The sequence below is a fragment of the Nothobranchius furzeri genome, chromosome 13 (genome assembly GCF_043380555.1).
Source record: "Nothobranchius furzeri strain GRZ-AD chromosome 13, NfurGRZ-RIMD1, whole genome shotgun sequence".
NCBI classification, from domain to species: domain Eukaryota; kingdom Metazoa; phylum Chordata; class Actinopteri; order Cyprinodontiformes; family Nothobranchiidae; genus Nothobranchius; species Nothobranchius furzeri.
Genome location: NC_091753.1, coordinates 42,978,020 through 43,004,022, shown reverse-complemented (window position 1 = coordinate 43,004,022; position 26,003 = coordinate 42,978,020). Strand labels below are relative to the sequence as shown.

At 41.6% G+C, this 26,003-nt stretch overlaps 1 protein-coding gene across 1 annotated transcript in view; it reads right to left on the bottom strand.

Annotated features, from left to right (window-relative positions):
- frem2b (FRAS1 related extracellular matrix 2b) overlaps positions 1 to 25,411 on the bottom strand; it is a 68,084-nt gene extending 42,673 nt beyond the window's left edge. The window contains exons 1-2 of the mRNA XM_015951369.3: positions 20,257 to 25,411; positions 19,103 to 19,192 (exon numbers count right to left, since the gene is read on the bottom strand). Coding sequence (XP_015806855.1) covers positions 19,103 to 19,192; positions 20,257 to 25,270 — 5,104 coding nt within the window. The 5' untranslated portion in view covers positions 25,271 to 25,411. The remainder of the gene's footprint in view (positions 1 to 19,102; positions 19,193 to 20,256) is intronic.
- Positions 25,412 to 26,003: the final 592 nt, after the last annotated feature.

The following is a 26,003-nucleotide window of genomic DNA, read 5'->3' as shown; positions in this document are numbered from 1 at the left end:
GTGGTTAAGCTTTCACTCTTCTTTCTAAGATCTGGAATGCAAACGTCAGAATAACTTTTGCCTAAAGATTTGCATATTTAATGAACTTGTTAAATAGGCAGTGAAAAGACAGTAAATGAATGACTGATGATATGGGGTAAGAGCGCTCTTATTTTGTCTGCAATTGAAATGCATTGGAAGAATATGTAATTACTACAGACTTATTTATTCAGACAATTTAGAGACATGCCCATTTGGATACAGTTCATTATTCACATAATGACGGTTGGTTGAGCACTGAAAACAAAGCTGGTAAACTATTAGAAAATATTTCACTGTGAGAAAACAGCTGTGGAAAGTCAGCCAAGATAAAGTGCCTAATCTATAATTAAAATGTTGTTCCCTGCTCTAAGATTGACAGAAAAACAAAAGAAAAATCTTTGATCCTTTTCTAAATTTACTTTTCAATTTTGATTCTGAACAGCAGTGGCAGGTTGTTGTGGAAACCATGCTGTGGCTTTCTTCTTGGTTTTAAAAAGCCGGAGCCACTCACACATGTGAAAAGCAAGCGAGGAAACTACAAAAGCTCGTTTCAGACGAGGCTCCTTCATTTATGTCCCTAAAAAACAAGCAGTAGAAAAAACTACACACGGTGTGCTTATCGCGAAAGGTCACTCCTGATCTGGAAGCCATCTCCATGCTTTGGCACCAACGCACAATGCTGAAAGGGGTTGTACGTGTAAGCAAACATTTACTGATAATCATTAATAGGTGTTTGCAATCAAACAAATTCATATTCCAAGAAAGCAGGTTGGACATTAGTTTAACTTCACCATTCCCAATGAGTTAGTAAGTAGTAGCTCTGAAATACAAATTCCTGACTAACAGTTTAGAGAATATGCCTGGTGTTCTGCTTGGTTTGCTGTTTTCCCACCAAGGACACAGAGTGTGCAGCCAAGCACACAAGGTCATCACCTCTCCGTAATCATTGCCACATTGGCAGGGCAGGAAGTCAGATTCTAAAACAAGGTCATAAATTATATTGGGAAAATAAAAAAATAAATAAAACAATCATGAATGAATATTCATCTCGTCATCCAATAAAGATTCTGTATAGCAACGACCACTAAACCCTAAAGAGGAAATGGTTTTTTGAAAAGCCAAAACATTTTAAGTTATCAGTAAAAAATTCTAGATGAGTATAAAAGTTGGTAAGTGATGGGTTTGATGATTAGAGTGAAAGTACTCCTTGATTGCCCTTGAATAACATTCCTGTCAGTCAAAACGGATGCAGCCTCGAGTGTCTTAATTAACAGTGAGCCACATGGTTTAGAGAGCAGAAGCCTGAACTCTCTATCGCGAGGGGAGAAACAACAAAAGGTTAAATTAGCAGCCACAGGGCTTTTACTGCTCCCACATAAAGGTCACTGTGGATCAGAAATCTTCAGTTTCTCACTCATTACCAGCCAATTGTCTATTGTCTGAAAACTCTAATGTATAGGTTGCCGATACAGCATTAGCAAATCTTTCACAAGCCACTCAGAAACATAAGAGTGGGAATGTAGATCCTAACAAGCCACAGCAATTGGTTAATTCCCTTTTCCCACGTTGTCTGTTCAGCCTTGTAGACGCAGTCGCCTGGTTGAAGATATGAGCTCATTACTACAATAATCTGACTTCATCTATGGAAGTGCAGACTTTCACTGTGTGATGGAGGTGGACCAGTTATTAAGGATTGGAGGCTGTGAAATAAGGTGATATGTGGGTGCAACACATTCTCACACCCTAAGCGTCAGAAACAAACGCTTGGTCAGCCACCCTCTGCGTCAGACCCCAGATGCCAAAAGTGCCCTTTTTCGTTACTTATGTGCGAAAAGGGGTTTTTCCCTTTTGTAAATGCAGATCCCAATGCAGCGTAAAACTGACGTGATTAGATATCCGCTGATGCGGCACCGAACCAGCTCGTTTAACTGCACCTAAACCTTAACGTTTCACTATTTATAACCTTCCCCTCTCCCTCATCCTAACCTTAAAGCCGGGCGTACACTGTGCGGCTTTTTCACTTTTTTGAACCGATTTTCCAGTCGTGCGAGAATCCACGACATCGGGGCGAGTTTTGCGCCGAGCGTCGTGTAGTATACAGGGGGTTACGAGAGGCGATTAACACCACGTGACCAGCTACCGATCAGCAGTCGTGAGGTCGCACGGACTTCTGGAGTGTTTAATATTTCGCTCGTCCCTCGTGAGGGTATCGCACTGTTGAAGCGGTGCTGCGAGCAGCTGCGACCCAAAATGTACCTGAACCGCTCACGGCGCATGCGCGCGCAATCCTGCATCAACGCCGGTCGCTCGCTATTTTCCTAATAACACACGCTGTTCGTTTTTGTTTCTACACGTTTTTTTTACTCACAAAGATTGTCAAGAAAGCGTGTTTGTCGTGTTCATGTCAAATTAAACTGATCACAAAACACAGATTTACTCTCTTTATTTCATTTTCCTCATCCAACCCCCATAAATCCCTGTGTGTCCTCCTGCAGCACTCCCGAAGGACAACAGGCAAAACAAGACAAAAAAGTCTGATGTGTTGTGTAAAAACTGCTATTTTTAGCATATTTTTAGGGCCGACGTGTTGCTACCAGACGTACAGTGTGAGCAGTCAGGTCGCATGCGAGAACTGGGTCGTACAGTGTGAGCACGACTCGTGAGATCTGCCCTGCGAGGAAGTCGTACAGTTTGAGCTGAAGCTGAATGCTGCGAGTGAAAAAGTCGCACAGTGTACGCCCGGCTTAACCCTCTTGCTACCTAAAACCTTACTCTCACTGTGATCAAGCGTTTGTTTTCCATGCATTCTGACTCTGACAGTCAGAGTCTGACTGTGAATTTTCGTATTTGCCGCCCAAGGGGAACGTTAGAACATACCATCTGGCGAGGGGGAGGTTATACATACCCTCTACCATTTTAACCGGGGACGCCGGGGACATGTCCCCGGCAAAATTTGTGATTGGCAGCTGTGTCCCCCCCCACTTTCAAAAATGCCTGCTGATGAGGATTTTTGTTTTACCAGCTCAGATCTTATACCAGGGGTCAGCAACCTGTTTCCATCAAAGAGCCATTATTACCCGTTTCCCACAGTAAAGAAAACACCGCAGCAGCCACAGCGTTGTGGGCGGGGCCTACCCTCAGACAGCAGAGAGCTGCTCACAACCAGGTGACAGCAGCCGGTACCGGTCGCTCGCATGGGCGTCACACCCGTGGGGGATTCAACACCCACACTTTTACTTCTGTTTTGCTCACCTCCACACCAGTCTGGTTTCTTTATGTCGCACTCTCTGTTTGCCTCATCTCCTTCTTCACCTCCTTCTTCTGACAGCCGAAGTCGGGTTTCCAGAGAGCAGGAGAGGGAGGGACGAAAGAGCTCGACTGAATTCATAATTTTACATCTTGACATTAGCTGTACAAAGTCTGAGTTTGATAAAGTGAAGAACAACAATTTGCAGAGGTTTATAACAGGCGCGGCGCCAGGTTTTCATTTTTGGGTGGGCCACGGTAATTTTGGACGGACCTTAATAAGCAGTGACTTAGTGAAGCAGGCAGGTCGCGCTAGAAAATTTCGTTTAAAAAGACGTCATAAATGTGTTCCCCCGTCATTTTTATCTCTAAAATATGAAGTAAAAACTCCCAGTTTAATTTTCATTCATTTGTCATTAATATGTAGTCTACACCCGTGCGTTAAGTGGACCATCTTCCAGTGAAAGCAAAGCTTCCAGCCCATCTCTCCAAATGCGTAAAATGTGCACCACAGCCGTTAGGCGCGCCGCGCGCACCTTCAGCTATCAGCCCAGACAAGAGCAGAGCGAATAGAGAAAGAATAGAGGATCATTCTGTCTGGATGTGGATGGAGGTTACATTTTACAGCAGCCTGATCATCACTTAAATAAAACCATCACCTGTCTTCTAGTCCACGCTATCAGCATTATTTTAATTGGTGTGTGTGTGTGTGTGTGTTTTCCACTTCAAACACTGGTCTAACCAACCAGACCAGCATGTCCAGTAACATATTAATGTTACAATTAAACAGTTTCACTTCATGTAGGCTAGGAACGTTTCACCTGCCGTGGCCCGACCGCTTCTGCTCCACATAAACTTTGTGCGTAATCAAATGTCTCTACAGGTGCTTTCTGAGCTGAAGAGGCTATTCTGCCTCAGACTGGATGCGTCATGCGTCTCCATATTAGAGACGGGAAAAAGCGCTGTTCAGCCAAAGTTTAATAATTTCATAAAAAGAACATTTTTCCAAGTGAAACATCCCTTGGAGAGACCGGGTTTCCAGACCGCTTCAGTGGGAGGAAATCTTATCGCATGCACTGTGGTTCTGCGCTGCGCTCTACAGATCTTCAGCTCACTGTCCACCGTGGGCGCTCCGAGCCGCACTGAACACAGTGTCCAGTATAAAGCTCTGATGTTCTGATGGAAATCAAGTTACCTCTGTGATGTGCGTATTAAAATGTCAGCTCATCCATGCGCATCAGTGTGCGTGGGGGTAATTCTTTCAAAACAACCAACATCCTTGAGTTTATCCATCAAAATACAGTCAAATGGAAATATCTGTAACCTGCCATTTAACTGTTTTGCCTTCTTGTGAAGATTGTTGCAAAGAGAAACAACTAAACTTGATTAACCCCAGAGCCACGCGCACTGCGCTGTACTCCGTGACTATAAATGAGGAGGAAACGATTTAATCGGATCCTTTTCTTTTCAACATGGTTTAATGTAGTTTCATTCAGTACAAACTTTAGTTACACCAATCTAATGAGACAGAGCCTGGATTTGTATTCTGAACAGTTTAAACATGTTTAAAACGGAGACGTGCGCACCTGCTCCGCTATTATGGAAATTAAACTAACAAGATGAATAACATGAACTTATTTTAGGCACAGACAACATCTCCCACACTTTTGAAAATCTTGCAATGCGCCTGGTCGCTCGTGTACGTCAAAGTTATCTTTTATAATACGATAATCAATAAAACGATTTATATAACATGGATCCAGAAGTTGTAGCCCGTCTCTGCCTACAACATTTTGATATTTTTCACCCTGTTGGTGGTTTTACTGAGCAGGTGCCTCTTTTGTCATACATTTCTTTTAAAAACATGTTTAGACTGTTCAAAATACAAATCCAGGCTCTCAGAACCAGAGCGCATGTGAGAAGGTTCCTCCCACTGAAACGAGTGTTTTCCAAACCCTGTCTCTCAGAGACTTGTCACTTAGAAAATGTTCCCTGATTATGAAACTTTGGCTGAATAGCGCTTGTTCCTGTCTCCAATGTGGCGACGCATCCAGGAGCCGTCTGAGGAGAATCCCAGAATCTCACATCCTCCAGCTCAGGAAGCGCATATGATTACGCACAAGCGTGACGCGTCAACCCGGTCTCACAGTCAGACCGGGTTGGACCTGTTCAGGTTTACGCAGACAACCTTTACATTTAGAATTAGCATACAGATGTAAAATTAATGCAGTAAAATATAAAGCATTTTATTTAAATATCCATTCATTATTTTATAAGCACAGAGAGCCGCATCAGATGGATGGAAGAGACGCCGACCCCTGTGCTAGCCTACTTTATTGTCCCCAGCAATTTTTAAACCCCACTCAAGTGTATGGTTATTGTCCCCAGCAATTCTGAAAACAAACTGACGCCCTTGCCCTCTACTTTTAACCTCCACCGTGGTAATTGAAACCTCCCCCTCGCGTTGGCTCAGTCCAAACTCGACCAATGACGAGGCGGCTCCCGCCGTTCACTTCATAGAGCCGACTTTTAGAGCGATCGACACATCACTAACGTGTTCGCTAGTAAGATGGTTAAGGTTAGGATAGGTGTGAGGGGAAGGTTAAATAAGAGGATAAGGTTAAATAAGAGGACAAGGTTAAGGTGAGGTACAATGAGCTTGTTTGGTGCCCTGGCTGCGGACATCCCATCGCGTCAGTGTAACGCTGCATTGGGATCTGCAGTCAAATAAGGGAAAAACCCCTTTTCGCACATAAGTAATGAAAAAGGGCACTTTTGGCGTCAGGGGTCTGACGTGGAGGGTGGCTGACCAAGCTTTTGTTTTTGACGCGCTGGGAGTGAGAATGTGTTGGTGCAAGGGTGGGCAATCTCTGTCCACGAGGGCTGGTGTCCCTGCAGGTTTTAGATCTCACCTTGGGTCAACACACCTGAATCACATGATTAGTTCATTACCAGGCCTTTGGGGAACTTCAGGACATGTTGAGGAGCTAATTTAGCAATTTAAATCAGCTGTGTTGGTTCGAGGACACATCTAAAACCTGCAGGGACACCGGCCCTCGTGGAGTGAGATTGCCCACCCCGGTGTTGGTGGGTAAGTGTGAAAACAAAAGCAAAATAAGACTACAGGAAGACCAGACTTGACAAAGGGAGGAGATGTGCTTTTTCGTGACCTCCTGAATGCACAGTGTTTGCTCTCTTGTCAGACCGGATAATGGTGGACTGTTTGCTGAAAGCAACAGTGTGAGGCCATGGAATATAAAAACCCCATCCGAGTCCCACGGATCCATGAGCTCCATACTAATAAAGGTGGGAATTTGTCGAGTCTGTTCTCAGGGCCGACCTTCACCGGTGCCATTTAAAGCAACATGCTTTGGCTGCATTTCACACCCGTTACTTGGAAATCCTCACATGTAAAAAGGCTTTTGCCTGAAAGAAAAAGGCTCCTTGCAATGACAAAAATGGTAATTTCTAAAGAAGTGTTAAATGACTTATTGTCCTTTGTTTATAGCTGGTAAAAGGAGAAGTCCTGCACAACTGTGCAAACCTGCATGTTAAAGATAAGAATGCTATTCTGCATTCACAAACAGGGGAGAGACAATTTCTACGGATTAACTGATGTCTCCTTTATGTAATCTTGGAGCGATGGTTAGTCTGCAGCAGAACAATTCCCTTGTTCTGAATATGTACTGGCAAGTTAAATAAAGACTTCCTTCTAAGGATGCTTGGAAGTGTTTAACCTAATCATCCTCATGGTGCCAAAAATGTATTTGGTTGGAAATAAAACATGTCTTTGTTGGAAAAATTGCAGAAAGGGTGTTAGGGATTTTGAAGACAAAAAAAAAAGTTCTGTTCATATGTCAATATTAAACTGAAGTCTTTTCCTCGTTCCGACACTGAAAGTTTTTACCAGTTACTTTGCAAATCCATGAGAGACTTGTAGAACTTCTACTTGCAGGAAAAATAATCTAAATGAAAATGAACACTTAGTATCCCAAAGGTTTTAAAATGCCTCAAAGGCTAAATCTGTTCCCACATTTACGAGTTATAACCTTCAAAGCATCACAGAACAATTTGGCGGTAAGTACATAATACATGGAGATTTAAGGAATGAAACTACTGTTTAAAATCTGCAGCCGCAGCCTCTTTGTATTTATTTATTATCATCCCGTTTGCTTGCTAATATGTAACTATTAGCTCCAAGTCGATGTGCTGGGAAACTAAGATAAGCTCTTGCAGGGCCTGGTTAAGTTCAGTCGGCAACGCATTCCTCAGTATTGTGCAAGGAGGGAAGGGGACATTTGAACTATGATCAAAAAAAGAAGGGTCCTTTTTGTTTATTCCTAAAACATTCAGAAAGCAGATAATAAGAAACGAAGAAGGCAGGAGAAAGGTTCAAGAAAACCTTTTTTAATTTAAACTACAAATGAAAATGCATGTAGAACTACATGTGACTCAGGCCCTGTCCACACGTAGCCGGGGATCTGCCAAAACGTAGATAATTTCTACGTTTTGGCCTGTCATCCACACGAAAACGGAGTTTTTTCACACGAAAACGGATCTTTCTAAAAACTCCGGCCAAAGTGAAGATCTGCGTTTTCTCCGTTTTGGGTGTCTGCGTGTGGACAGACAAAACCGGAGTTTTAAGGTCCGCAATGTCACTTTCGGCGACATAAAATGCTGACATCACGTGTGCGACCTGTGTTTACACTAGCCGACAGCATGGATGCCCTCAGAGCTGCTCTTGCTTTATCAATTGTCCAAGCGCTTTCTGCTTGTTTGTTTTTGCAAGCGGAATTACTGCTCCTTGCGGAAGACCACAGACGAAGGCCAAGGTTAAGAACGGGGGAAGTACTGCCGCCTACAGGTCTGGCATGTCCTTAACAACGTATTTATCCGGGTACGTGTGGACAGTTTTTTTTTAAAAAACGAGGTGGTGTGGATGCAAGTTTTTGAAGGGGCGGATATTCATTAAAAAAAAAAAACGGCTACGTGTGGACTAGGCCTCAAAGGTCTCGTTCACTGAGAAACTGAAATTCATGTATTTAAAATATGACTGGTCACTTCAAGTTGCATGTGCACGCTGCACACAAAAGGCACGATATGTGAGGGAGGTAATATGCCAAAAAATGACTGGGTCAGAAAAAGCCAGCCTCTGCTATGTCACAGGGAGAATCAGCATTGACGGCCCCGCCCACCTTAGCTTGGGACTACCAATGGGAAGGCGAAAGCAAATGCTTGGCTGGTATAGCTAACCATTTCCAACTGTTTATAGCAAATTCAGCATTATGATAATCACCACAAAGGCTCCACTCTTTTAGTACAAAAAGTAAGTTTACATTCCATTATTTAAATAAAATGATGATGAAATGAAAATATTAGTGTTCTGAAATGTCCAGAAAGGGATGATTGTTCTATTTCTCTTTCCTTCACGGACTCAGGATCAAATGTGTATGAACTCTCTTTAAATGGTAGGAGACAATTTCTTTGGTTTTTTTTTTTTCAGATCTATCTATTTTGATTTCCCATCAATTCCTTGTATCATACTCTCTTCACTAACCAGCTTTCATTTGTTATTTCACAGTTTAACAAAGTGGTGAGGAGATGTGCCTTTTGTGTCAAAGGACCATGGGACTGGAATAAGTTGCCCACAGATTTACGGTCAATCCTATATCATTGCTTATTTACAAACTCTGTCAATGTGATGCCAACCTGTAATTGCTTTGCTTCAGCAAACTAATAATGTACGTCCCTGTTTCACATATGTCTGTATACATACATGTGAGTAAACTGAGAGCGTTTGTTGTTAAAATAAAGAAAAATAAAATGAAATAAACTTAAATTAAATTTAAAAGGAAACCTGTATCTGCAAAAATATTTTGGTCTAACATAATCGATTTCTGAATTTTTTAAAAAAAGAAAGCAAAACAGCTGCATCGCTGTTAGCCAATCAGGTGTTCTATATTTACATATCATGAATATTAATGAGCAACCCCCAGAATCCTGTTATTTTTCACCCACCATTCCTCCGAATTACCTTTACTCTGTGAGACCTTTTATTTCACTGAAAATGACTCAAAAGGCCTTCGTTTATGCTAAGGACCACCAAAAATTTCTTGAAAAAATTAGTAAATGAGACTTTTAAATGAAAAAATAATTTCAAATCTAAACATCCGTGACTGGCTTTGACTAAAATTACAAGTGAAAATGCTTCCTTTGTGATGGGATGTCATCTTTTATTCTGGTTTTTAAGATGTTGAATATTAAAAAGTATTTTAAAAGGCTGCATGGTGGCAAAATCTTAAGCACTGTTGCCTTGCAGCGAGAAGGTTGCAGGTTCTAATCCTGACAGTGGCCTTTCTTTTTGTCATGTTATCCCTATGCATGTGTTTTCTCGGGGTGCTCTGGTTTTCTCCCACGGATTAGAACATCCATGTTAGGTTGACTGATTATGCTAAACTGTCCTGTGAGTGTGAATGGTTGTTTGTCTCCATGTGGCCCTGGGATGGACTGGTGACTTGTCCTGGGTGTCCCCCCCCCACCTCTTGTCTGATGACTACCGGGGTTAGGGACCAGCTCCCTGTGACCGTAATGAGGAAAGTGGTTAAGAAGATGAGCGAGTGAGAAATATTTCTAAGATAAGCTCAAGGTGAATAAACCACCTCCCCCACAAATGTTCACTGACATAAATAACCATACTTAGAAGTGATTGTGTATTTTTAGAAACATAGAAACAAGACACATAATTCACTTATGGGCATGCATCACGTTTTTGTTAGCATCTAGTCAAACACTGAAGTAGGTCCCATTTGTATGTAGAAGAAGCTACTGCTGAGCCTCCCTATTTCAGCTTTCACCACTTGTCAACACAGGTGGTGTTCAGAGACTGAACCACACATCAGCACATTCATGCCATCATTACAGGCAACAGGAAACAGCTTGATGCCTCAGCCCCTCCAATACTAGCACTTCTATCTTTCATCTCGTCAGATGGTTTTTCCCTCCCATTTTTCTTCTCAGCAAGACGATTCCTGCCTTTCCGGCCACACTTCTGAAAAACATGTGGCAGAGAGCTAGAGCCCGATCCACAAACGGAAGCCCCAAAAGGTTTCATCAGCACCTTTTTATGAGATGAGAGCCCTGCCATTCTCAAAACATGCTCCAACTGAGTCTGAAAATGAAGATCTTCTCTGGGGAGTTTGCATCAGTTTGTTGAACATTTTGAGTTTATTACACCATTATATTATCATACTGACATGCTTCTGGGTTAAAAATAAACTATAATGCTTTTCGTCTAAAGCAAATAAATAAAAAATAAAATTTTCCGTGTCTACATCTTGTTTTTGCATTCAAAACAAGCATTTTCTGATCAAAGACTGACTGCAGTTGGTGTCCAGCATCTAAACAGGGGAAAATAAATCTGCTCTCTGATCATAAAATCATGCAGCTGGTCCCACAATGGATGGAAAGTTGATCCTTTGAGTGAACCACTGTGAACATGCATTAAAAAGTGCCCATGAATGAGGGTGCACGATGCAACGGGTTCAAATAGCTAAACCCGGGCTCATCTGGAGGGAGCTGGAACACCAAAGCCTGAGCCCAGTTGTCAAAGGCTTAACACACAGCAGGGCCAAGAAGCGCTGCTCTGGCCCACTGCTGGGATTCTGGAGCCAAAACACATTATCCAGAGCGATTCTGCAGAACCGACAAAACCTCTGCTACTAAAAGAGATGTCAAAACGGCTACTGAGTTGATGCTGTAGTCAAAATTGTGTCGCCAAATAAAATGTATTAATAAAAATTGTATATAATGAATAAATAAATTATTCTTATATTTTCCGTCTGTTGTATGTATTTGGTAAAAGCATTCATCAGGTGCACAATCCATTAAACAGATGTCAAAATCTTAAACCACGAAGCTTTTGACTTCAAGAGCAATCTCAGTTCTGCTAGACTGATATCCTGAGGCTGTCATGACGACACATTTTATCATCCTCAGGACAAGCCTGGGCCTGGGGTTTCTCTACTTTTGGGAATTTGCCTTTGCTTTGTTAACCCTGACTTCACACTTAGCGTGAATATTAAGACTGAGTGAAAATACTAATCAACCATGGGTAACATATTTTTCTCTAAAGGGATAAAAGGCAAATCCAGTGAAAATAGAGGAAAGACTTAAGTGACTACATGAGTGTTGAATTCATAATGTAACAATGAAACCACTCATTACTTTGTTTTGGGTTGATTGCCTGTGGAATGAGCTAGTCTTCATTTCAGTTGTTTTCTATAAAATATTCCTTCGGGGGGGGGGGGGCTACCCTGGAAAACTGCTGACCCCCCCCCCCCCACTCCCTCACCCCCTTAATAAATTACATATCCTTTTAATTAATACATACATGTTAAAGCCTATAAATACATGTATTCAAACAAATTTTAATAAATAGTGTATTTAATGAATCACAACGTAATTATATGTGTATGTCACTGAGGTCCACTATTTAAAAAAAGTATAAATCCCAAATGTTTGTGTGAATTTTTTGTTTTGTTGAAATAGTAATAAGCAAATTCAACAGTTTAAATTTCTCAAATGAACAAAATTGAAACAATAACTGAAAATGTGTCTTTTTTCTGAAAAGTTTTTTTTGTTTTTAGATTTGAGGTTAAAGCGTAGGATGCATAGGCCTATTGCTTCTTAATGAAAAATAATAAAGGAACAATGCAATGCACAGCTACAGGCTAAACTCTTCCAGACTGACCACAGGGACAAATTTGTTATGTCACACCAAACTTTGGACTGGCCCCCGCTAGGAAAATCTTCTGACGACGCCCCTGGCTTCCAAAGATGGTTTCCATACATGCTTTCACATGCAAACAAAAGGCTATAAACCTGCAGACAGAACTTTTTATGTTGTGTTTTTGTTGTTGTATTTTTCCAGTAAATATACAGATGGATGAGAACATTTTAACAGAGAGTCAGGTGACCAGGGAAAAGACACAAATCACAGACCAAATTAAAGTGATTAGCTTAAATCTGCTCTGCAGTTTGGTTTTTCCGTCTCCCAAAGTGAAGCAGCTGTTACCAAGGAAAAGCTCTGTAATCAGGTGTTTTATCACTAAATATTTTTCAAAATAAAATGACTATACCTTCAATTTCCTGGCTGCAGCACAGGTGGACTGTGAAGAACACACTAAAATCTCTTTAAAGTACAACAACTGAACCAGCTATGCAATTTTCTGCATTATACAGCATATGACTCATACCACATAGGTCCCAAGGACATGGGAATGTTATACCCAACCTAGAAAAGTATAGGGCAGACACTTCCATTATTAACAGGATAGAAACAAACGGGGACGAAAAACCTACAGAGTCATCACTGAAGCTAGGATGGGAATATTATTGCATATATTAACCTTACAACTGCATGTAAGAGCATGTTCTACCTTGAGTTTGCTGTGTCCTAGCACACTAAGGGGAGTAAGATAATCCCTTCAAACCTCAAATTAAACAGGGCGAGAGACAAGGGAGATGGAGTAGGCGCTCATTGTCACAAGCGATTACACACTGATAACATGGGGGATGCTGACAACCAGCATATCAGATGTTGCTGCAGGCCAAGACGGTTCGAAGGTTTTATTTGGACAAAATTCTTCCGGAGAATTCAGCTCATCTTGTAACGTGAAGCAGAAATACCAAACAAAGCACACTTGTTTAGATGGGCTTTGTGTGCACAGAAGGCAAGAGAAATCTGTTTCTGATTCAAGGAATTTCAGAAAAGCGTTCGAAAAAAATGTTACAAGTCGGAAGTTTGCTCTTTTTTGTGTATGCAGGAGAGCATCGTGAAAAATCAAAAATACTGACTTTATGGTTTCTAATTAAAACATGAGACAACTCTGTCTTTTGTGTTTCAGGAAAAGCTGAAAAACTCAACAGTCTGTGATCTTTTTCCACCTCTGGGTTCCACCGTAAAGATAAAACAAAGAGGTGAGGGCTTGGAATGAAAAGCAAAGACCACTTCAGTTGTGTCTGTCATTACGAACATCTGTAATGCTGACTGACTGGCAGGAGGCAGACAGGGGGGGCTCAACTCAATAAACAACTACCTGGGAATGCCAGGGCTTGTGTGTGCTCAGGTAAGCTCACCTGAAGGCACTTGAATCCCCAGGAGACAAGGGGAGTGCTGGAGTCCACCGAAACACAGCAATTACTTGGTTTACAATGACAACAGCACTCCCATCCCAAGTGAACGCACGCTCATCTACACACCAATTTTCTCTCAAACAAAACACTTTCAAGGTAATTAAAGACGTTCACTGGCCCGAGCCTCTATGCGTGACTTTCCTTTCCAGGTGTTACCTTACACCCACAAATTAATATATGCATGTTATTCTTCTGTGATTTTACTTTTATGGCTTTGACATGCCTAAACATTACTGAGTATGGGAGCATCAATAAAGATCAGACCAATCAACAGCTTTTTATCAAAAGCACGTTAAACACAGTAAAACATATTAGCTTTTAAAATTAAAACTAAATCAAGCACATGGTCAAGTCAACAATATCAGAAAAGGAGAAAAAGCCAGCTGCTAATGCTTCAACTTTAGGAAAAAACTACCAGGGTCCCAAAAAGAAAAACACTATTTGAAGTCACGGACAGCAAAAGACGTTTGAACTTAGAAAACAGTGACTGGTGTCTCTTGCTAGGTAGATTTCCAGTTCAGTTAGACTTGGACTGAGGGAAGATACCCAAGAGGAGGGGTGTGTGTTCTGTGACCATGTTTGCTTTCAAAACCTAGCTTGTTTGCAGATTTTCTATAACAGCTTTTTACTCGATACTCTAGGGCAATGACATACAACGGCATTACTAACTGCATTCTTTTTTAGTAATGGAGTAATCTAATTAGTTACTTTTCCATCATTGCAATGCCATTATCGTAACTGGGCATGTAAAGTGGTGCGCGACTACAACGTGGTTGAATGAAGCGCAGTGGTGTCAGGCTTTCTGACAGACACATTAGTGGCGTTTTGGTCACAAATGAAGCCCACACCCCCATCCTACCCCCAGCTGCTAACAAACGGCAAGACTGTATACACACACACACACACACACACACACACACACACACACACACACACACACACACACACACACACACACACACTCAACTTTATTTGTAAATTGCGCCTTACAGGCAAAAAGATGTCACCAAGGCGCTACACTGATCAAGTAAAAAACATAAAACATTAAGTCCAGAAAATAAAAACATTGTCTGAGACACACAAGGACGGGTGTGGCTATGGGTGGACCTGGGGGGCTTAGTGAGTCTAGGTGAAGCAGTTTTAACATTAAATCAACAATCTGACTTCTTCTTATTAGTCAAAATTTCTAATGAAGATATCAACATTTATTAGGTAGGCTGGATAAGCATTCCAGACATGTATCGTTCTATTGTTTCTATTAGAAATGACCATTCCAGAAATTCAGTAGAACATTCTTGCTAAGTGAATGTTTCAGATTCTGGTTAGTTGAGGATCATTCAGTTATAAAAAAAATCTTTAGATATTTAAGAACATAAATGAGTTATAGTATAACGATGAGTTACTAACTAGTACTACAAGTACTTATTTGAAAAAGTAATTTGCAACTATAACTAATTACTTTTTAAATATAAGATGCCCAACATTGCTAGAAATTTAACATGCAAATTGTTTCCCTGAACAAATTAATTAATCTATTATATATTATTTAATATATTATATAATAGTCTTACTTAAGTTCCAATATATGAAATCTATTTTAATACATTAAAGTAAATCTAACCACAATACAAATTTACACATTTTATTTCATGAATAACTGTATTGTGAAAAATCAACACCATTTCTCTTGTATTTTTTCCCGCTAATGTCTAACTGAAGCCAAGTAGCCTTGATAAGATGTATTTGTATTAAAGTTCATAAATATGTCTTTTTATATTTCTTACTTTAAGAACTATGATTTAGGAGAAGGTGAAAAAAGTTGGGCTTTTTACAGATTAATAACCAAAATTCAGAACTCAAGGCCTGCTCCTGAGAAATTCTCTGTTACCATGGCAACATAAAGAGCCTCTTTCACTATATGGGAAACTCAGACTTTAAAGTCCTCAAAGTGGGCTAAGCAAGACGTCTCACTTTGTATTATAGCTCTTTAGTCAGGCCTGATTTGGACTCAACACACCATAAACATTTAAAACACAGGAGAAAAGCAGCAGATGCTTTGCTGCAGACAGCATCCACAGCTTCTGGCAGTCCAATTAAAAACTCACTTTTGCTGCTTAAAGAGCAAGTCACCCCCTACAAGAGTGTTATTACTCCACTCCCACTTCATGTTTGAAAAATGCAACAAATGCTGTTGCCTGGCAGACCGAAAGGGCGGAGCCGCTAACAAATACACACTCAGGTTCACGACAGCATTGTGACATCATAATGTACCAGTTTACATCATAGCACACCCCTTAGCCAATAGCGGTGGCAGATTTAAATTCAAATACAGTGCAAAGTTTTTACCTGACAATGGCGCAACACTGCCAGTTTTAGGCAGAATATTTAAATTTGAACTAAGATGCACTGAAGTGCCAAATTATTGACTACACGTGTCTGCAGCACCATTAGACACTCGTTTATTTAGTTTATCAGCAAAAAAAAGTTGATTTGGGGGTGACTTGCTCTTTAAAGCAACGTAACGGTCAACTGTCAAATTGACTTAAACATATGGAAAGAGTTTAAAAAATTGCTTGTCACTTTTCATTTATTTGCCCTTTTTGTAAAAACAAGCAAAAGCAGCAAAAACATGAAAGTGCATTAATGTGTTGAAAGAGCAGCTTAATGTAATATTATTCTTTTTAAAATAAAGTAAAAAACATATAACAGGGTTTTGCAGGTGTGCTATATGATATTTAAGTAAAACTGACCAAACTAAAAAAAGAAGGGGACACAAATCCGAGCACAAAGGCAGTTAGCAGCAAACACGACTAAGCTCAACCAGACGAGTATAAAATACACAATCCAGGAATACGACTAAGCTGCTGCAACAGACAAAACAACTCTTTCAACCTAAAAGGCCTTGCAAAGTTGCATTCATCCAATAAACTTGGAATTGAGAAGGGGAATGTTTCTTGTTGTTTAACATGACACAGAGCAGCTGTGTGGGAGAGAACGCTCCTCCACAAGACGGCTGTTCAAAGAGCTACGAGCCCCGGGGATTCAGGGCTGCCACCAATACAGCTCAAATCTAATTGAAAAATGTTCAATGACTATGTTTACATGGGCACAAGTATTCAGAATGAATGCCCTATCAGATCAAACATTCTTCCTGTAAACATGTCAGTTGGAATATTCAGCTCTGTTACAGACCGATCGGAATGAAATTCCATTCCGATTGAGAGGCATGGTTTTGTCCAATCACCAGTCCGATTGATGCCATGTACATACTCACTCGGATTCTTGGAGTAAAATAATGCACATTGCGCATGTGTGCAGCTACGGTGTGATGGCTTCCTGCCTTTTAGACGCTCTGGACATGTCGACAACACTGCTCTCCTCTCCTATGGCGGAGGAGCCATAGCGTTACGTACCGCTGAGCCTGTAGCTTAGTTAAAGCGATTAGTAAAAACAAAAGCATACAGGTAAAAATGTGAAGAATGTCCAAAAAAACGTAAGTCAACGGACAAAGCTAGAGAATAATAAAATGAAATGTGAGGGGAAAGACGTGCGGACAAGATGGTGTTTGTTTACAATTTTTTCTGGGAAAGACACCTCTGTGCATGCTCAACCTGTTTAATCTGGCTGAAGGCTTGGTGTATGCATACTCATGCCATGGCATTATCGGATAATTTCAGTTAGTGCCCATGTAAACAGAGACTTGGGATTTCCAATCAACCAAGAATTGGATCGGGGGACTTGGCGCATGTAAACGTAGCTACTGACCACCACACAAGCGTCGTACAGCGCAGTACATAAGATGTCCTCATGGATGGTCGTGTTCTCATTTATAAATTTATTAGAGATGCTCTGATCCTATCATGGGATCGGACATACGGCCTGATCACGTGATTTCCAAACGGTCGGAATCAGAGGGAAAAGATCATGTATAACCTTATGAAACAACCAACTTGACCTTGTAAATGTACCCTGAGATGAGATTTTCAAACGGAGTAACAATGGCTTCGTCTTAAGTTGAACAAGATCCACTACATTAATATTCATTGTTGCATTGATGACACACCTTAAAGACCAAGTTCACTGACCTTTTCAGTACTTTTGCTACTTTTTCAGTGACGCAGCTCTACCAGCGTTTTGCAGAGAAGAGCCAGTCACAGGAAACGTGTGTTGTTCAGTACAGCAATGTACTCAAGAAGTAACAGATTTGAAAGTGACAAGGTTCATTTTAAACATTCCTAATATTAACATGCTTCTTATCAATGCGCTTTCTGAAAGAGTGATTGTTTTTTAAGCTGATCAATTAAGGAAATGACATAAATACAGAAAAAAATAATAAAATAAATAACAATTAAAAACCTAATCCTTTATTTTAGTGCATTGCTGAAGTGTTGGATTGGGATTTGGTATACTCAAAATCAAATGAATTGGACTTGGATCGGAGGCAAAAATTTGGGACATTACTAACATTTATAAAGGTTTTTAGGAACAAAAAAAATCCACAAATTTAATATCAATACATGAAATACTGTAGGTGTGAGCACAAAACACTGGTTTAAGTAACACACAGATTAACTTTTAAGTAAGAGTGTAAAGAGCACTGAGAAAGCAGTTCTAATTACCAGCTATGGAAATCAAATTATGAGTGTGAGATGCAAGTGTGTCATTGGGAGAATGACAGAGAGGACGAAAAACCACCAGAGATGTCTGACAAATAACCAGAGTGAGGTAATAAGAGAGGGGCCGATGGAGCCTCAGCAACAACAGAGTTTCAAATGCGCTTGGCACAAACAGCGGCTCAGATAAAGAACCGCAAGTCAACGCCAGATTTTGCTTTCCAGCCATCATTCGTCAGCACCCCATCCACCTGTTGCCACTGATTTTAACTGAAGCAACAGATTTGTGCTGAGAAATGGGAAATGAGAAAATGAGTAGAGGGGCCACAGAGGTACTTGTGGGAAAAGCGGGCCCCCATTAGAGTGCTTCTTTGTGCTCACTCATCACAGCTGAGGGGTAGAGAAAAGGACACACTGTAAGGCACACTGCTTCTGCTACATGATTGCCTCCAACTTTCACTGAGCCTGTGCCTGATTACAAGTCTCCGTCAGAGGGAAGGGCTACGCTAATTGCTTTACTAATTAGTCATCCGCTAAATGAATAATTTCTTACAAAAAATGTAAAACATAAATTATACTTGGTAATTATAGATGGGAGCCATAAGGAAGGGCTTCTTATAGAGTAAATTGCAATAAGACTAACATGAATGTTTAGATTTAATAAGAAAGTAACCCTGACATTCCAATCTTTTGGTCTCGGCTACAATATTATAAACCTATACACTCCTGCAAAGAGAAAACCATGCACAGTGTAAACAGCGTACATTTTCTTTGGTATCTATTTCCTCACCTGAAATAGGAACTGTGTGAAGTTGTGGCTCTTGAAATCCTTCCTACCTTTGCACACACTTTCCCCCCTAATTAGGCCACAGTTATGTGTGCAACCCTTTCTTATGTTTGAGAAATCCACTGTTCTCAAGTTGAGAGTGTGTAAAACACCTGAAAGCTTCAGACTCATCCATCAGCATAACTATATCCCATTTCAACCTTTTCCCATCGTCATAGACCAAGAAAAACATAGGACTCACCACTGTCCTCGATGGAGAAATGAAAGATATCATTTGTGGCACTCTCACCATTCCTCAGAACGTAGCATATATTCATGTCATCGATTTCAGCTGAAAACAATTCAAAGAATTAGCATAAATGGCAGCAATGTTATTTTAACAATCATGGATTATTCGGCTGAAACAATTCAATGCAGATAAAAAGATGATTAAACTATCTTTTTTGTCAAAGGCAAATCTCAAACTGTGCATTACAATGTATAGTGCGTGATGACGAACTATACAAGCTAATTTTGTTGTGGGATTTAGAAAGAAAACTGGTAAAAAGTGCTGAATGCTACAAAACATAAGGAACAGCTTGACTAATGGTGCAGCATCACTTAAATGTTTGTCATTTTGATGCTAAATAGGATTCATTTGGTAGGCTGTCAAATGCACAATCTTACTTTCTTCACCATTAGTTGTCAAAACATCAAATCTCAAACCTGCTGGTCCCCCTCCCCCCAAAAAATAAAGAAAAAATCCCCAAAAACACAAATTACTGTTAGACAGCTTCTGTTTTGACTGTTTACTTGTGAATATTTAGTCTGCGGGGGCTGTTTGTCACATCGATTCAGTAAATAAATGCAGGAAAAACACGGACACTGTCAAAGCACGCTCATGCTGCTGCACAAATATTTACCATTTATAAAGACAACCCTCTGGTTTGTTTGAAAAGTAACTTAGGCAGTACCCTGCATTGTTTACTAAGCAAGTGATTTACTTTGAGTCAGTCTCATTCTCTTTGACATGTTGCCTTGTTCATATTATCTGGTATCATGGCTGCAATGCTTTTGTCTCTTTTTTAGAAAATAGTAGTGCAGTAATGCCCACATCGCCACCAGTTATCTCCCAAAGTGAAACCCACTAGGCGATGTTTGATAAATACCTTCATCTGGAGATCTCGTAAGCCTGGGGCACATAGCCCCTTTCTAAATATACTTTCTCGTGGATAAAACACGAACAGCAATCACAAAGAAAGAGGCATTTTCAGGCATCAGACAGCGCGGCACATTTAGTACATGATTTAAACATGAACAGAGTTTAAGTTTAGCATCATCCTTGGAGAAATAAAATGTGTTTTCAGTGAGAAAATCAGCAGATTGTCACAGTATTGACAGAAAAATAGGACTTACCTTGTGTGAAGGTGGTTATGCTGGCGTTTCCTCTGCCAAGGTTAATCAGGTAACCATGTTCAGGTGCTGTAGTAATCCTAAAAGTGACAGAGTCCTGAATGCTGTCTCTGTCCTCAGCTTTAAGGGTCTTACTGGTGATGATGAATCCCAAGTGACCTGTCTCCAGAACCCGCAACATTGGGGCACCTTTGTTTACTATCATTTGTGGCACCCCATTATCAACCGGGAGTACCCTAATCTTCATCACTTGGGGTGTTCGTGTCTCAAATACTGTGTTGGGGAAGACGTAGAAGTCTGTGTGGGTACCATCAGTGACGGTGAAGGAGAAGCTGTCCTCTGCACTCTCTGTGCCATCATGTCTGTAGCTGATCAAGTTTTGGTTCAGGTCCTGCTTTGTAAAGGAGGTGACAGGCCGGGTGTTGTTAAAGAGCAGACGACCATGAACAGGGACCTGAATGACTGTGAATTTCAATAGGCGATCGACTGTGTCTCTGTCTTCAGCCGTTAATTCAAAGGGTGTGATGAGCTTGTTTTCTCCCTCGGTCACCAACAGGCTGTGCACTGTTACTACAGGCTTTTTGTTGTCAACATCAGTGATGGAGATGCGAAAAGTGCGAAATACGGGGTTGTAGCCATCAGTCACTTCAAATTCAAAGCTATCCATTTTCACTTCGTCATCAGAAGTGTGAATATAGTAGATTTTGTTGCCAGCCAGCAGGAGTTGTGTAAAGGATGAAATTGGGATCCCGGGTGTGTCTGTGCATTCCAGGTGTCCCCGGACAGGAGCGCGAGTGATGGTGAAAACCAAGTGTTCATCTGGGCTGTTAAGATCACTGGTACTGAGCAGGTCAGTTGTCAGAGTAACTCTTCCACCTTCTTTAAGGGATACACCTTTACTGACTACATCAGGGAAAACCATGTCAATACCACCAATTGTTACATAAAAGTATCTGTCGATTAAAGGGTTGAACCCATCTGTCACATCAAATTTGATGAGATCGCGGATTCCCTCTTGTCCATTGTGGATATATATAATCAATCCCTGATCTAATTCATTCTGTGAAAAATTCATTCCAACTGAGATATTTTGGAATTCACCAGATGGCAAAGTTTTCTGCAAATATCCCTGACCGGGCCCGTATCTGATAATGTAAGTCAGTGTGCTATCCTCTGAGTCCAGATCAGTGGCTTTTAAAACATTACTATTTATTACTTTAACTTCACCTATTTCAATTTCCAGGCCATCGTTTATCGCCATCCTTGGAGTTTCATCATCCACGGGGATAACCATAACTATTATTGTTTTCTCTACGTTGAACTTTCCGTCTGTGAGAACAATATCAAAGCTGTCCTCTGTTGTCTCTGAGCCATCGTGCTCATACACAATACCGGAGGCCTCCCTGATCTGATCCAAGGTGAAGTTAGACACGAGGACGGAGCCAGTAGGAAGTTGATTGAGAATAAATCCGTGTCTAGGGGCGATGGTGATGTAGAACGTGAGATGATCAGAAGGAAGATCTGCATCAGCGCCATTCAGGATGGGAGTGTCAATAACTATGTTCATGCCCTCCATAACTACAAATTCTCTCATGTAAATCTCGGGCTTTTCATCATTAGAGGGGATTATGGAGATGGGGAAAAAGTGCCGTTCAGAGAAATTGATGCCATCAGAGCATCTGAAGGTAAACCTGTCTTCCACTGGCTCAACTCCTTTATGGATGCTTTGAACATAGTAAATGTGATTCTGTCTGATGTCCTTGATGGTGAAAGCACTAATAGCTGTTCCTGATCTGGATTTCTCTGAGCCTGGGGCCGGAGATATATTTTCCACATACCCTGAAGTTGGCTGTACAATAATTGTACAAAGGAGGTCATCACTGGGGGTATCAATATCATCGGCACTTATGTGAAGAATGTGAATGACATTCTTTTCTCCCTCAGTAACACTAAACTGTGGCCCCACAAAGACCTCTGGAGCCTGGCTGTCCAGGGGAAGAATAGTTACATGCACTCTAACACCTGTAATTTTATTTCCTCCTACAGTCCACTCATCAGACATATCTGTCAGAGTGAGGTTGAAAAAGTCCTCCTTTGTGTTCATGCCTATCTCGCCGCTGGTGTGAGCATAGAGCACAAAGCCGTTAATGATATCAGCTTGAGTGAACGTGTCAGACGGAACCCCTCTCACCAGGATTTCACCAAATGATGGCTTGTCTTCAACAATAAAGGTCAAACGGAGGTCATCAGTGTCCTCGTCTTTTCCCTGGATGACATTACTTGTAATTTCTGTAGCTCCATTTTCCAGTACATCTAAGTAGGATCCTATCGTGCCAGCAGGAAGACTAATAGTGGGGATCTCATCATCAATCGGCTTCACAGTAATCTTTATAGTTATTGGGACAATGTGCACCCCATCACTGACATCAATTTGTATTAAGTCTGCTGTTGATTCGTCTCCACTGTGGGTGTATGAGATCATGCCATTTCCAATATCCTGCAGATTGAAAGTATCTCCTTTTGACAAGTCAGTTAATGTAAACTGGATTTGACCATGGAGAGGAGGCTGCGTAATAGTGAAGGTTATCTTGTTGCTGTCTGTATCTGTGTCAGTGGTGTCCAGCTCAGCTCTAGTAAGGACATGTCTGCCACGTTCCAGGACAGTAAATCCAGAGTTTGTTATTTGTGGGGGTTTATTGTCCACAGGCTTTAGGAATATTTGGAAAATTCCTTCTGCCGTGTTTCTAGACAAATCCTCCACAGTGTACCTGAACTGTACAACATGTGTGGTAATTCCTAGCTCAAGATCCGGTGGTTTGTAAGCTATTTTATGGTGGTTAATTTGCGCCTGAGTGAAACTTGTGACTTCAGTGTTGGAGTTCTCAGTCAACACCAGAGCTCCCAGTACAACAGGGTTATTCTCATCTGTGTCCGTTGGTGGTTGGATGATTGTGTATTTGAGATCACGATCCTCAGAGTCGAGGTCGGTGTACCGGAGGAATTTATTTTGGAAGTAGGTAAGCTGATACTCGTGTACAGTCATTTGTAGGTTTGTGCCAGGGTACAGTTCAGGTGGGAGGTCATCAACAGGGAGAACTTTAATTATAAAAGAGTTCTTACCTGACTGATTAGGTGGGTCATTATCATCTTGGACTCTAAACACAAACTGATCCAAGACTGCTCTGGTGCTGTGAGGCCCTACGTGTTTGTAAAACAGCTTTCCATCAGTAATATCCCGCTGAATCCATTCAGTCACAACTTTTTCATACATTTCATCCCCGGTGTTAAACTTCCAAGTAGATGGGTCCTCTGGTGCCTCCGACTGACGCAGCAACACCTGCCCCACTGTTGAAGTGGGAGGCTCTAATGTGAATTTTATTGTTGAATCTTCTGAGTCGATGTCAGCCGCGCTGAGCGTAAGTGAGGAGATTTGCATCATTTGGTTTTTAAACAGAACCAACCCAGTGTTGGCATTGATTATGGGCGGTTCGTCGTCGGTTGGAACAACAGTGATGGGAAACAAAAACTCCACGTCATGCGTGCCATCTGTCATCCTGAATATGATGTTATCACTGTAGGTGTCGCTGCCATCATGCTGATAAATGACTGCTCCAGCATCGAGGTCAGCCGGGGTGAAAAATTTCCTCCTGGAACTAAGAACGGTTAACTCTCCATGCCTCAGGCCATCAATAACAGAAATTTTGACTGTGTCTAAATTGTCCTCATCACTAATTTCTAGATTATGTGAACTAGACAGAGCCCTGGATTGACCTTCATACAGTAACTGGCCGGTGTTTTTGGTGACTACAGGGGCCAATGTGTTCATAGGCTTAACCACAATCATGAAAGCAAAGGGGTCTGACACAGCCCCCTCCGTGTCCACCACCTCAAACTCAATCTGGAAAATCCGGTCAGTGTCTGAATCCACAGCAGGAGGTTTATACGCAATTTTAAATTCTTTGAGGTCCCCTTGGTAAAACGAGGTTATTGGTAAATTCCTGTCATCGGTGCTGACTATGTAGCCTTCTTCAAAGGAGAGAGGGGAGGTGATGTTGAAAATTAATTCATCAGGATTAGACTCCACATCCTCCGCAGCTAACATATCCAGGGTTATCGCGGTCATTACGAACTGGTCAACTTCCATCATCATCATAGCAACAAAACTGGGTTTAGGAGGCGTGTTGTCCTCTCCGTCCTTTATTCTCACCAAAATCTGGAAAAATTCCTGCTTGAGCACATTTCCCTCTCTGTCGTGTAATTCCACAAGCATGGGAATGTAATCTCTGTTTGGTGACTTCAAAGCAGAGGTGTGCTGATAACAGGTGTTCATTTTAATAAACTCATCACAGTCTAACATTGTTCCCAGGCTGTCCTCATCCACAAGTTTTCCATATCTGGGAAGCATGCTTCCACTGGAGGGGGAGACTACTTTGCACTGCTGTGTGTTTCTATCAAAGGTAAATTCTAGAATTCCTTTATCGATGGGATTACTCATTCCCAGCAGGCTGTCAACAGTGACTGGCATGTTTTTGGTAACCACTTCCAGCTGCGTGAAAATGACTTCCACCTCCATCATGAACGGGATAATGATCGTATCCGTTTGGGTGTCATACCTGAGTTGTAACCTCACGCTGTCTCTCGGGGGACTCCTGGAGCCAAAGTGGGAATACTTCACGTCGTTGGGGCCAAATTCACACGGAAACTTTTTCGGAGACAGCTGTCCCGGTCGCTGAGACAAGGGGTCGTTATCCAAAACCGTAACGCTGCATCTATCGCCGGGCTGAACTTGGATAACCAGATCATTAATGGGATCAATGAAAACGGATCTCCCGAAAGGCACGCGGATCCCGTTATCAGCCACCAGTATGGTGTCTTCAGAAAGCTCGGACCTTAGGGCGTAAGATAATCCATGGCTGTTGAAAACATCCGCGGCAGCATCACCTGTCAGAATCAGCGCGAGCAGGACCAGAGCTGCGCCAGTCGCGTGCAAATGCGGGAAGATGATCCAATAAGCCATTTGTGGAGAGAGCGGAACCGAAGCGGAGACTCGCCGAACTTTGCGCACAAAAACAGGCGCAGCAAAAGTTATTGGAATATCAAATCAGAGTTGGAGAACAGTGCGCACCTGCGTCCGCTGAGGTGCATCATCCTCTCACAGCAGCTGTTCACTGTTGAGCTGAACTTCATACTCCTGCTTCGCTGAAGTAAGGCGAGCCGCGCCCCCCTCGTTGCCGATTGGTCGAGTCTCCTACAGGAATTCATAAATCAGGTTTAAAAAGGACGCTGTTTGCGTCATCTGGGAAAGGGAAAACAGGACCTCAAAGAAAAATTGACACACACACACACACACACACACACACACACACACACACACATAGGGGTGGGGATGGGGGGGGGGGGTTGGGGGGGGGGGGGGCTGCAGTTATTGTATGGTACGTTTGTCATCCAAATTATTCAACATGTGTGAAAAATATGTCTGAACACTGCAAACAAGCTGGTCCTGAAAGACAAAAATTGAACTTCAATCAATCAAAATTTGATGGAAAAAGGTCTTTGTCTCCCCCTGGTGGTATCTACCGTCAAAATCCAAACAAATTCACTGTTGATTAAAACAAATCCAATTAGAGGTGTGTTTGTGATCAAGAGGTAGCATGTTCGGTATCATTTATTAGACAAAATTGTTTTCAACAGTAAAGTCATTTGGAAAATTAGGCTACATAACGTGCTGAAATATTTGCCCACAGGTATTT